The sequence below is a fragment of the Phoca vitulina genome, unplaced genomic scaffold (assembly GCF_004348235.1).
Source record: "Phoca vitulina isolate PV1807 unplaced genomic scaffold, GSC_HSeal_1.0 scaffold70, whole genome shotgun sequence".
Taxonomy (NCBI): domain Eukaryota; kingdom Metazoa; phylum Chordata; class Mammalia; order Carnivora; family Phocidae; genus Phoca; species Phoca vitulina.
In genome coordinates this window covers 6,827,681-6,840,908 of record NW_022589773.1, presented here as the reverse complement: position 1 = coordinate 6,840,908, position 13,228 = coordinate 6,827,681, and the positions used below count along the sequence as shown (strand labels likewise).

At 40.0% G+C, this 13,228-nt stretch overlaps 1 protein-coding gene and 1 non-coding gene across 2 annotated transcripts in view; both read left to right on the top strand.

Annotated features, from left to right (window-relative positions):
- Positions 1-13,228, top strand: part of HSD17B3 (hydroxysteroid 17-beta dehydrogenase 3) — a 40,513-nt gene that overhangs the window by 16,805 nt on the left and 10,480 nt on the right. The window contains exons 3-5 of the mRNA XM_032392990.1: positions 8,859-8,934; positions 10,840-10,947; positions 12,082-12,149. Of these exons, the coding sequence (XP_032248881.1) occupies positions 8,859-8,934; positions 10,840-10,947; positions 12,082-12,149 (252 nt within the window). The remainder of the gene's footprint in view (positions 1-8,858; positions 8,935-10,839; positions 10,948-12,081; positions 12,150-13,228) is intronic.
- LOC116624798 lies at positions 7,876-7,981 on the top strand. The gene has a single exon (XR_004297954.1). It is a non-coding gene; the product is annotated as a U6 spliceosomal RNA (small nuclear RNA).

Here is a 13,228-nt window from a genome sequence, read left to right as displayed (position 1 = left end):
CTAACTGTTGTGGCCCTTTAGCCAAATAACTTAAAGGATTGACCAATATTTTATCTTCAGTGTTGTACGAACACAATTCTCAAACAAAGATACGTGGTAGCACTTGTTAAAGTTTTATTCAACTTAGGAAGGAAGGATCCAGTAGGAACCCAAACTGCTGACTGCAGAGTGTTTGAGAAATAAGGGTTTAAATAGTCAGTTGGAAAGGAATGCGCAATAATATTGCCAAGTTAGGTACAAGATGGGCCACCTTTCTACAGGGTAATAACTATGCCACCTCTGGGTTAGTTTTTCTGCCAGACTATGAAGTCCTGACAAGTCCTCTGTCCCTAACTTTGCTGGCTGTGAGCTGTCTGTACTTTCTTTGGCTAAGGACTGTTAAAATTCTGTTAACAGCAAAGTTACATGCCCCAAAGTCTTAGTTGAGGTCAAGGCTTCTTAGAAAACATTCTAGGGTGATCTTAAAAAAAAAAAAAATCAAGCAATCATCATTTTGCCTGTATTTAAGTTTGGGATGAAGTTTTCTTTCACAATTTAACATGGAAATATAAAATTCTTTGTCAGAAAGTATGCAAATGAGCTTATTCATTGATAAGGTTAGGGGTAAACTTAGCTAAAAAATAAACTAGAATGGCTAAAGGCAGCTGTAAAATAAGCTTTTACAAACAAGAAAATTAACTTTGGTAGCATGGTTATTGTAAAACTTAGAATTGGTATAATTAATAAGTAACAGATGGTAGGGAGATGACACATCTACACTACACTTATTTCCATGAAAATATAGGTCTACCCAGGCAGGTGTGCCCTAGTGTTTTCTATTTTCCTTCCTTCCCTGTTCCTCACCTCACTCTCTTTTTATTCTTCTTCCTTCTCTTTCTTATTTTTTTCCAGTAGAATTTAATATATATATACATTTTTAATTGACATGTAGTTGACATAAACATTATGTTAGTATATGATGCAATGATTAGACAATTTTATACATTACCCAGTGCTCACCACAATAAGTATAGTTGCCCTCTGTCACCATAAGAAGTTATTACAATATTATTGACCATATTCTCTATGCTGTACTTTCCATCCCTGTGACTTGGAAGTGTGTATACCTCTTAATCTCCTTCACCTGTTTCACCCATCTCCTATGCATTACTTACGGTAGCTAAGATATGGAAACAATGTAAGTGTCTACTGAGGGATGAATGGATAAAGAAGGCATGGTATGTATACACAATGGAATGTTACTCAGTCATAAAAAAGAATGAAATCTTGCCATTCTCAACAACATGGATGGACCTAGAGGGTTTTATGCTAAGTGAAATAAGCCAGATAGAAAAAAAAAACCTAGATGCTGTATGATTTTACTTATATGTGGAATCTAAATAACAAAACAAACAAACAAAAACCAGAAATACCCTCTTTCTTGTTTGTTAATCTGAGACACAGGAGATTAAATTGCTATCATCAATCCGTACAAGGTCCCTCTCTCAATTTCTTTTCTTTCATTCCCATTTCCCATTTCTATTCCTCCCACATGCAACCTTGCTAATATGTTTGGTGTATATTCTTTTGCTTGTAAGTACTTTTATGAAATGTTTACTGTTTTGTGAATATTTTTCATTTATGGAAATGTTTTACTAATCCAGATATAGAATTGGTCTTTCTGTATTTAGTTTGGAAAAAAAAAAGGCTGTTCTTGTTTTTGTAACTTATTTTCCAAAAAGATACGAATTTGTCTTTGCTATAGTATAACCAAGTTCAGTTCTCAACTGCCCAATATTAGGCAAAGCCGTGGAGGCCTGGTGTTGAGACAGTGGAGCCAATGGATAGAAAAGTTACGGCTGGGGCTGAGGTGAGGCATGGGTGGTGACCGTGTACCTGAGAGTGAGGCCCTCCTTAAATTTTGCACCTAGGTCCTTTGCTTCCCTCATCTCAGTTTGAGCCCTGGGAAAAAACCTAGATCCCTGAGTGATCACGTGATGGGGGGTGGCCTGGACTGTTGGGTTCTCTGCTGAAGACATGGTGTGAGGATAAACAAACCTCTCTTGTATTATGCCACTGAGATTTGGGGCTATTTTGTCACTCCAGCTTTGCCTATCCTGTCTTGCTTACTGCAAAGTGAGAACAATAACAAAGGAAACACAGTGAATAGAAAAACTAAAACAGGATAGCCAGAGCCATTGTAGTAAATTTGCAATCTCAATAAATGTGACTTGGTTATATTTCCTAATAAATAACAAATATTCAGAAGGAGCTAAAAAAATAAAATCCAATGTTACATACGGGAAGGTTGAAGGTAAAGGGATGGAAAAATATATCCTAGGAAAATGCAAAAAGAAAGGAAAAGAGTGGGAGCAATATCAGTATTAGACAAAATAAAATTCAAGATAATAAAAGAAAAATGTTCATATTGATAAGCTTCATATTATTCATATTGAGCCTATTCTATTTCTGACGATACAACTTCAAAATACTGAAAGTAGAAACTGATTGAAATAGAAGGATTTGATGAATTTGCAACCACTGTGGGAGATTTCCATGACTTTTTCAGAAACAGAAATAATACAGTGTGACCAGTTTTTTAGATAAGTGGTCTTGGTAGGACTCACAGGACACACTCATGGTCACAGTTTCCCTTTGTCTCTTTGAACCTGTCCCACAGCTCTGGTTCTTTCTCTGCCTCTGGTCCTGTTACTTCACTGATCCCTCTTAGGTAAAACAAAGTCTTCTGGTCACTTCCAGATGTGAACAGATTTCGATTCCACAGTCCCAGTGGCCAATCACCGGCAATAATCAAGATGCTGAACATGAACTACAGTTAAATCTTCTCCCTTCCTGCAGCTGGGACCTGCTTTGGAGACCATGCTCATGGGACGTGACATAGTGCTATGGGCTGTTTCTCTTTCCTGGTTGCACGCTGAGGTGTCTGAGCCTGCCAGGGGCGGGGAGCAGGAGTTTAGAGAGGGTGAGCAGAGGGAAGGAAGGAAATGCCTGGTATCATTATGAGAGGGAGACTGGCTGTCTGGGCCTGGTAACAGTTTGATGCTCATGCTCCCTATGGGGCACATTCCTGGGTTCTCCAGCACAGCGAGCTCTTCTCACATGGCTCTCGTGAATGGGCTCTCATCTTGCACCCTGACCTCCCAGCCCTGAATGCCTCCCCACCTCTGCTTTTGCTGAGGTCTGTTTGCCTTGCGGTGGACATTTTGCATAGAATCTCACCACACACAGGTTCTCTCCCATATCTGGTCCAGGAAAAAAACTCAACCAAGTCTGAATGGTGGCCTAGCCCACGGCAGCAGAAAGCTCCAATGCCAGACAGAGCACTGAGAAGCCGTGGTTCTTCCTCTATAGATTTGGGGGAGCATTGGTCAAATGGGTCTACAGTTTGAGCATAATGAGTAAGAGATAAACCTTTGTTATGTTAAACTGCTGAGATTTCAGGGTTAACTTGTGACCACAGCATTGCTGATTGATTCAGGCAAAAACAAAGGTGGGGAGCGATAAACAAGAAGGTACAATGCATATAAAATATGAAATGAGATGGATGGTATCCCACTCCCTTGACTTGAGGCAAGAGGTAGGTAATGCTCCTCTCTCACCCTGACCTTGGGGATAGGAGTCACAGCTTGACAGCAGACAGAACCAAAGAAATCCTCTTCATGAAACTCTCTTAATTGTCACGCTCTTTATCTTGTCATATTTTTTTTAATATGAGTGTGGGGTGCCCTGGGGATGGGCTCAAGGACCACATCATCGGTTTTTAGGTTTATTTTGCATATTTTTTTCTTGGTTCTCTCTCTGAAATCACTTTGTGATCTGATTTCTATTGGGTCTTTGTATTTCTGTTGAAACTTGTAATTTAACATCTTATTACATAAATAAAAATAATCAAGGTTATAAGGAATTTGAATACCCTCTCATACCGGTTTAACCAGTACTTGGTAAGCTATTTGGTAAACCTCAACTTTAATTTAAGAGACAAGAATATATAAAACCTAGCCAACAAAGAGCAAATACACATTCCTTAAGGATACACATGGAACGTTCATAAAAGTCCACTTATTGGGCTAAAAAGAAAATTGTGATAAGTTACAAATAGCAAAAAAAATACCATGTGTTTACTGACTACTTTGCAATAAAATTAAAAGTGATCTTAGAAAATGATATCCACCCTCTCATCTATATTAAAAAGTTATACTTCGGTGTTGCTCCAATATTAAAGAAAAAATAAAAATGAACACTCCTCTGATTTATGGTCTAAGTGCTATGCCGATGAAGATTTTTGGCTTTAAATGACTCTTTTAGAAAATAAGGAAGACTCTAAGTAGTCTTAGTTTTCAAGAAATCTGAGAAAGGGAACAACAAAATAAATCCAAAAGAGACAGAAGGAAGAAATTAATAAAGAGAAGAACAAAAGTGGGTGACAGAGGCGACACAGAAATGAACAGATCATTCAAAACTGTTCTTAAAAAAAAATAACAGAAAAGGGATGAAATCTTTCAAAAACTCAAGAAAAAGAAAAAAAGAAAAGGAACAACATTAGGATCCTAGCTACAGACAAGGAGATTAAAAAAAAAAAAAGTAGAGGAAGAAGAAAAAAGAAAGAAAGACTATTTAAATCTTTGTGTTAATTAAAAATCTAGATGAAAGACATGATTTTCTATGGAAACATAAATAATCAAAGTTGGCTCAAGTCATGCCTGAGATGGAAGAGGCAGTTATGAATAGCTATACCTAAATAAGAAACCCAGATATTTTTTACAAGTAAATATTATTAAATCTTCAAGGAATAAGAAAAAAAACAAAAACAAAAACATTTCTAGGATGACCAACCAGTTTGATTTGCCTGGGACTGGGGCAGATCCTGGGATGTGGGACTTTGAGTTTTAAAACTGGGAAAATGCTGGGACAAGTAGGTGACCCTACATGTTTCAGGAATTGTGTAGACAGATTAGCATGATTCTGATATCAAAATGGGACAAAGGTAGCATAAGAGAATTGGGATCCAAGTTAAGTATTAGCAAACTGAATCCAGCCACTTAAAAAAGAAGTGATTTGGCAAAAAGGAATAGATGAAAATGTTCTCAAGTTGATAAAAAAATAACTTCCAGAAATAACAGGAAACCTCATACTTTGTATTGAGAAACATTCTAAGTGTTCTCAGTATGGTAGAGAACAGACCATATATTAGCTTAACAGAGTGCAGGAGATATTAGCCAAGATAAAGAGGCCAAAAGTATGCAAATATTGGAGAGGAAGGGACAAAACTGTACCTTGTAGAGAATATCATTGTCTAAGATGGAAAGCCAAGCATTGAGGAAGAAACTATTACAATGAATAAAAGAATTCGTTTGCCTTGGTGGCTGGGCAGAGTTCCTAACCACCAAGAGTAACCGAGTAGGATACATAGAACAAATAACTGACGCTCTTGGGCGCTTGCTGTGCGACAGGCTCTGCACCATGCGCTTCTAGTGTGTTTGTGCATTTGATTCTCAGAACAATTTAATGAAGTATGTCTATTGGTGTCCTCAATTTGCCAACGAGGAAAGTCTGGGTTGAGTAACTTGTGCGTACAGGTTTAAGTGATGGAAACAGGAATTGAACCTAGGTATTTCATCCTAGAGTTTCTTCTGCTTTCCATAATTACTTAATTCATGATGACAACAAATAAATGTAAGGTACTGGTGGCAGGAACAGCTAAATGTCCTCCCAGCCCCCTACTCTTTTTTCCACGGTGGAGAGTTGTAGCTGGAAGTGGTGGCCAGCCGGGGCATTTCCCAGACTCCTTTCCAGCTATGTGGGGCCATGTGACTACACTGGCCGATGAAATCAAGCAGAAATGGTGTGTGTCACTTCTTGGTCAAGGTGGTTAAAGGAGGGGATGTATCTTCTCTACCCTCTTTTAATCTTTGCACTGGCTGGCTGTGAACACCTAAAACAGTTTTAGAAACCCAGTGTTGAAGATGACAAAGACTTTCTCAGCCATGGGACCTGAATGACTATGTGAAATAGAGTTTACTATATAAGACAACCAACAAATTCATTGTGTGAAACCACTGAAATTTTGGACTTCTTTGCGATGTGAGCTAATGTTATGCTAACTAATGTAAACTAACAAGAAATGTCCAAGATTTATATGAAGAAGCTTCTAAAAGTTTTTAGAAGAACACATGAGATTGGGATAAATGGATACCAAATTTATGGATGAGACAACTGATTACTGCAAAAATCATAAGATTGTAAAATATTATTTCCCTTACATATCTCTAATTTCTCTATACTACTTGACTAGACAATTTTATCATTTATTTGGAAAGTTAAACTCAGAAGATAAACACATTTTGAAAGAGAATAATAACTGGTAGGAACTTCCAGTTCCACATATCAAATATCAAAGCCTCTTATAAGATTGTGATTAAATCACAAGTGGCACTCGCACAGAAATTGGCTAGTAAGTCAGTGAAACAGACCAGGTAGATCAGAAACAGACCCACGTACATGTAAGAATGTGGCATATGACTAAGTTAGCATTTTAAATCTAGAAGGAATGGAAAAATAGAAAAATGTTGTCAAGAAAATTGCCACCCATTTTGAAAAAAATAATGCTGGATGATTTCACACTCACATTATTCTAAAAAAGAAACAAGAAAGATAAAAACACTGTAAAGGGTTATAGGAAAATATATTTATATCCTTAGAGTTAGGGAAGTTCATAAAGGAAATTTTTAAGAAGCCATAGTAAATATCTACAAACTTGATAACATGAAAATTAGTATATAATGTATGGTCAAGGTGCCAAAAATAAGAGAGAAAATACTTGCTAAATATATAGTAGGCAACTAATGAATTCCCAGAATATATTAAAAAAACCACAAGACACCTACAAATTTATAAGAAAATGACAAGCCAGTAGAAGAAAGGGCAAAGTGTATACACTGGTAACTCACAGAAACATACAAAAAAGTGCTCAGGCCCATTGATAATTGGAGAAATACAAGTTAAAACAATATAGGGATATAATTTCTTGACCACTAGGTTGGGAAAAGTTGAAAAGGTTGCTAATAAAAACTATTGGCCAGAGTGTGAAGAAATAACTATGGTTGTATTTTTGGTGGTACTTTTTAAGGGAGGGCATTTTGGCAACACTGTTAAAATTTAAAAAACAGGCACCCTTTGATACAACAATTCCACTTGTTGCCTATCTACTCTAGCAATTAATTTGCTTGTATACACAAAGAGCTATACAGAAAGGGGTTTATTGTAGCAATATTGGTAATAGGAAAACTTGAAAATAACTTAAGTGCCCACCCAAAAGTGAACTACGGGACACTATGAAGCAATAAAAAAGGATCAAGTGGCTCAAGCCGTACTGATTCGGAGATAGATATGATATTTAGAGATAAGACACACCATTAAGGTAAAAACACAGTATTTACAATGCCATTTATGAAGTGTGAAAGGAAAAAGAAACCCCACAAAACGAATGTTTATTTCTGTATGTACTTCTATATACACGTAGATGCAGAGAAAAAGGCAAAAGGGTCAACACCGAACTGAAGGCCACAGGAGCCTGGGGGCGGGAAGGGAAGTAGGCCCGGGGGGCCTCCGGGACATCTTTTACAATGGGCGTTACTTGCATATTTCATAATATCGTTTAATAAATTAAAATAGAAAAAGATGTAAATGCTGATGCTTCCAACCCAGACATTTTTATTTGAATGGTTTGGGTGGGAATTTGACATTTCCCTGGGTGATTTGGAAACCACTGGCTTGAAGATTGAATTGTTGGCTATTGGAGATCACATATTATGGTCTTTGATTCAGCTCTTTATGTGTTTTCTGTAATATATAATTCCGTATTAAAATAATGGCACAGTGCTTGCTTCTGCAGCCCATATGCTAAATCTGGAATGATACAGAGAAGATTAGCAGGGCTCTGCACAAGGATGACATGTAGATTCATGAAACAGGCCATATATTTGTTAAGATGGCAGATTTTATGCTATATGTATTTTATCACAATTAAAAAAAATAAAAGTATAAATCACTGAATTAAAACCACAGAGAAAGATTTCACTTAACGGGCCCCTTGGTCACTAACTCAAATGTCATCAGTCTCTGTTTAAACGAATGCTGGTTTTTCCTTCTGTCTTCAGGGAAAGCTCTAGCTTTTCTCCCGGTGGCAGTTTTAGGTGTGAGGAGTCTTGGGCACAGCGAGTTTGCCTGTCGCCTGTGCCATGTTAATGCGCACACGGCTGCTCAGCCCCCTGCTTCGAGGCACAACCCACTCTGAAGAAGAGCTCCTTCCTGGTCTCAGGGAAGCCTCGGTTTACCCTCTGGTTCCTTATTCTATTTTTTGTCCTGCTGGGAGCCAGAGAACAGAGAGGACGCAGGCTCATGACCATGCCCGAGGGGAGGGGGCCATGACGAGAGGGTCCTTGTAGGAAGCAGCTCAAAAGTTCCTGCAGAAATGCCTCTTTGTAACAGGGGGAGCTGCCCTAGACTTGTTATCTAAACTGTACTATAAAACCCTCCAAATGTTGAATTCCAGCACCATTTGACCCCCGACATTTCTGATGAGAGGGCATTCAGATCGTGGGTCTGTAGACAAAAGCCACTTAGAATAGTTCTCGGCACATGACGAGCACGACAGTCGACACTACTGGCGTGTCACCTGTAGCCTCGCCCAGTGTGGCTGTTTCGCTCATAATCCAGAACCTTTGTCGCATTTAAAGCCAGGAGAAGCAAGCACACCACGCTGTGACCAAGTGGGTGATGCTCCAATTCACCTTTAAAACGAGCCTTCCCTATCTGCTTATCATCTTTCTCTTTTTTGGTTTTCCCACCCTGGCTCCCAGCTAGCAAGACAAGGACTCAATGTTGTGCTTATCAGCCGGACACTTAAAAAACTACAGGCCGCTGCCGCAGAGATTGGTGAGTGACCCCAAGAGATCAAGGAGATGTTTGTGGAGCCCACCGACCAAGTGCGCTCTGTCCCGCGTGTAGAGGCTCCATCAGCGTGCCCAAGGCTGGCTGCCCTTGGGGCCTGGGGCGCTGGCCCCTCTGTGGGGTGCTCGCTGGACAAAGTTAAGTGCAGGCCATAAGCAGCTTTAGTTCGGCAAGGATTCCTTGGGCTAGGTGAAGTAGGAACAGACTCATGTACACATAGGTCCACTATCTCCTTTGGTCCAGTGTCTTCATCTCCAGAATTAGTTCTGCTCACCCAGAGGGCCCAGCTGCCTTGTTGCTTCTGCTACTCCCTTCAAACATAGGATCTGTTTGGGACTCCGTTTCCCTATGTCTATGCCCTGTTCCTTGCAGGAAGGTGAGGGATGATGCTTACTGGTGTTTGTCAGATTTTTTTTAAAAAAATATTTGATCCAGGCCTGCCACGTATGGTTGTGAAGGTTGTACACTGTACAATTCTATGAGGCACCATTTATATTACAATGTTTTAGTATTATGACTCACTGTGAAGTGTTCTTAGTTAATAATAATCATATCCCTTTTTGGGTAATTTATTTTAATAATTTTTTTTTAAAGATTTTATTTATTTATTTGACAGAGAGAGACACAGTAAGAGAGGAAACACAAGCAGGGGGAGTGGGAGAGAGAAGCAAGCTCCCCTTCTGAGCAGAGAGCCTGATGTGGGGCTTGATCCCAGGACCCCGGGATCATGACCTGAGCCGAAGACAGACACTTAACGACTGAGCCACCCAGGCGCCCCAATTTATTTTAATAATTAATTTTTAATTTAGTAATTTGTCATCTCCTTAACTCAAAGGAATGAGTCTTCAGTTATGAAGACTTGTGAGGACTGGGACAGGCTGCCAGGGAATGGTGCTGTGTCCCTGGGGGAGATTTGGGATAGGAGACGGATGTGGGAGGTGTGGGGCTGGAGGCCCAGTGGAGGCTCAGTACCCTTCAACTAATGAATTCTGCTTTTGTTCCCTGTCTGGATATCAAAAGTACTCTGACAAGGACTAGGACATTCTTCAGTGTTTCCCTCATAATGTTAAGATGTGCTTTTTATTGTCCTCTTGAAAAGCAAGAAGTCTCTTTGGACTGAAAGCAACTCCCACTCCCCAAACTAAGCCTCAAGATCACTTGTCCCAGAAATATTGGGTTTAACCCCATATCTGAGCAGGCAGCAGTTGGTGAAATCTACTTGTTGCTTTTATATCTGCCGAAACCTCCTGCACAAGGCCAAGTCCACATGGAACAGCAGAGCGGCATGGACGTGGAGGGAACAGAGTGTGGGTGTCTGGGCAAGTTAGCCTCTCTGAGCCTCAGTTTTCTCCTCTTGAAAATGGGTGTAATATCTACTTTACAAGGTTGTAGAGAGGATTAAAATAAGATATTGTGTATGTAAATGCTTTGTGAATGCTACAGTGTTAGACAAACACAAAGGATTGCTCTGTGTAAGCCCAGGGGACCTGACACTGAGCAGAGGCAACATCACATTATGCTCTTACAGCCTGTAGACCGGGGGTGTCAGACTTGAGCATGGAGCAGGGTCACTGGGAGTGCGTGCAATAACAGATTGCTGGGCCCTAGTCTCAGGGTTTCTGGCTCAGTAGGTCTGGGGTGGAGCCTGAGAATTTGTGTTTCTAACAAGTTCCCAGTGATGCTGATGCTGTGGTCTGTGGACCCCACTTGGAGAACCACTGCATTAAATTTATTTTGGTGCATACACTTGTCACCGTCGTAACTCTTAGAAACACCAGAAACCATCACTCACAAATCTTTTAGCACATTGCAGGAGCATTGGAGAAGTCCATGAGCAAGGGAGGGATTTGGATTCTGTTCATTCAAGAGTAACTGTTGTCTCCGATGCAGAGCGCACTACGGGGAGTTATGTGAAGATTATACAAGCAGATTTTACCAAAGACAACATCTATGAGTATATTAGAGAAAGACTTAAAGGCTTAGAAATCGGAATTTTAGGTAAGTAAATTGCAAAATGCCAAGCTGATTGTAAGACATCAGTGAAGTAATTATCTTAGTGACACGTGATTTTTCTGTGGTAAACTTGAACTTAAGTCTGGACTGTCTTTTAAGCTGTAGCATTCAACAGAATATTACAGCTCAATTCTTCAAGAGGCATATTGAATACATGAATGTATTCTTCAGAGTATCTGAATCTTATTTTTGCATCCAGTTTTGTCACATTTCACATGTCACATGTCTCAGATTTATTTATGGCTTTGGAATGCATGAAACTAAGATATTTCAACCTTCCCAACCATATTTATAATGTGAAAATGGATTTTTTCCTACTGATACTGACATTAGACAGGAGGAGTCTCAGAAACACCATCCTAATGAGTTAGTTTAGCAAACAAACATTGCTGTGAGTGATTCATGAAATAGTGAGTCAGTATGGTTCTTTGAGAATTGACTCTGGTATTCAGGAAACAAGATAATAATAATAATATTTAATATTTTTTCTGTGATAAGATATTTTATAACCTCATACAGAGCACAGCATCTGTATTGTACTTGGAAGGAAGATTTGATTTCTAAACTTCCTGTTGAATTTTAAAAATAATTGTATTTTTTACTAATAAAGATGTAAACCACATTATTGCAGAAAAACCAAAAAGAATACATGAGCACATAAAAGATTTACAAATTTCTTAAAATCCCAACAGCCTCAGATAACATTTTGGTGTATATCCTTCCAGACACATACACACAAATGTTCAAAACTGGGATGAAATTTACATACTGTTTTGTAACATTTTTTAAAAAGACGGTACACCCAAATGTCTCCCGGTGTCTTTAAACTGCTAAGCGGCAACAGCGTTGAGTAAGCATGCCGCATTCCACTGTATGGCTGCCCCGCGGTCCACCTGATGTGCTCCCTATGATAGGACGACTGTTTTCCCTTCCAGTTTCCTCACTGTTATCAAATCATGTTGCGAAGAACAGCCTTGTCTATAAATTTTTTCTGTACGTGTTTCCTTAGGAAAACTTCCCAAGAAAAGGAACTTCTGGGGTTGAATATAAACATGTTTAGGCTTTTAATAAAGATTTGCTACTGGCTCTTCTGACATCTTTTTATTTTGCTTCTGTCAGTCAACAATGTTGGAATGCTTCCAAACCTTCTCCCGAGCCACTTCCTTGATACACCAGATGAAATCCAGGTAGGCCTGGGCTCTTTCTGTGGATGATCTCCTCTCACTGCGGACTGGGCCCCCTGGCTGGGTAGTCACTAGGGCCTGGGAAGGGGTACCTGGGAGACGGTCAGGCTGAAATTCTGTATTCCGCATGGATGTGTGTGGCCTCTCTCTTTACCTTAGTACTCGATAGACAGGCGAGGGCACCACTTTTCATGACCATCTCTGGGATAGAGACATCTTCCTTCTTCTCTGCACATCAGAACTTACATGTCCACTGTCCCATTCTTTTGGGGTTCCACGTTCTGCTTTAATCTTTTGGGGCTTTGTGTCAGCTCACAAATTTACATCTGTGGTTATAAGTGGGAGAAGGCCAGTTCTTTGGCTCTCTCTGTCTTCCCAAGTCATAAGATTTCCTTCAGCTTTCAGCGTGAGGAATGTCTGTGATAGAAACTCTGTGTGAGGGGGTGTTGCAAGCACAGTGAGCTCGATGGACCCATGGATGCCACAGCGGGGCACGAGTGCAGTTGTTATGCATTTAACAGTCCTTGAAAGCACTGTTGGCTGACTCTTCTCCAGGCCCTGACTTTCGAAATCATGGAGTTATTCCCATTCTAAACAGGCTGTCCTGCTGTTCCCGTGGTCCTATTTAAGCCCCAAGTCGACCGCATAGGCAAATAATGCCGCCCGACTTGGGCACTGCTGCACGACCTTGCAAAATCCCCCTCCTCGCCACACGTCTAGCCCCATCTAACTCCCTGGTTCTGGCACAAGTCTGTGTCTCTCCATTAAGCAGGCTCTGTTCTTGTTTTTCTTTCCCTATTTATGTCTGCATTAGTGCTTGCTTCTATTTGTCCCTCTTTTCCTTTCTGTCTTGGGTGGTTCCAGTAGTTTTTCTGTCTGGCATCTTGTAGCCCAGAACCTCTACCTAATATTACCATTCACCTTTCTATTCTCTATGTTATTGTCTTCTAGGCCCACATATGCCAACCTCGCTTCCTCCAGATGGAAATTAACCATCTCCCTTTGAAATGCCGTGTTTTGAAGGAAAATCCCTAAATTTTGAAGGAAATTCTTAATTAGCTTCCATTCAAGATCACATTCTT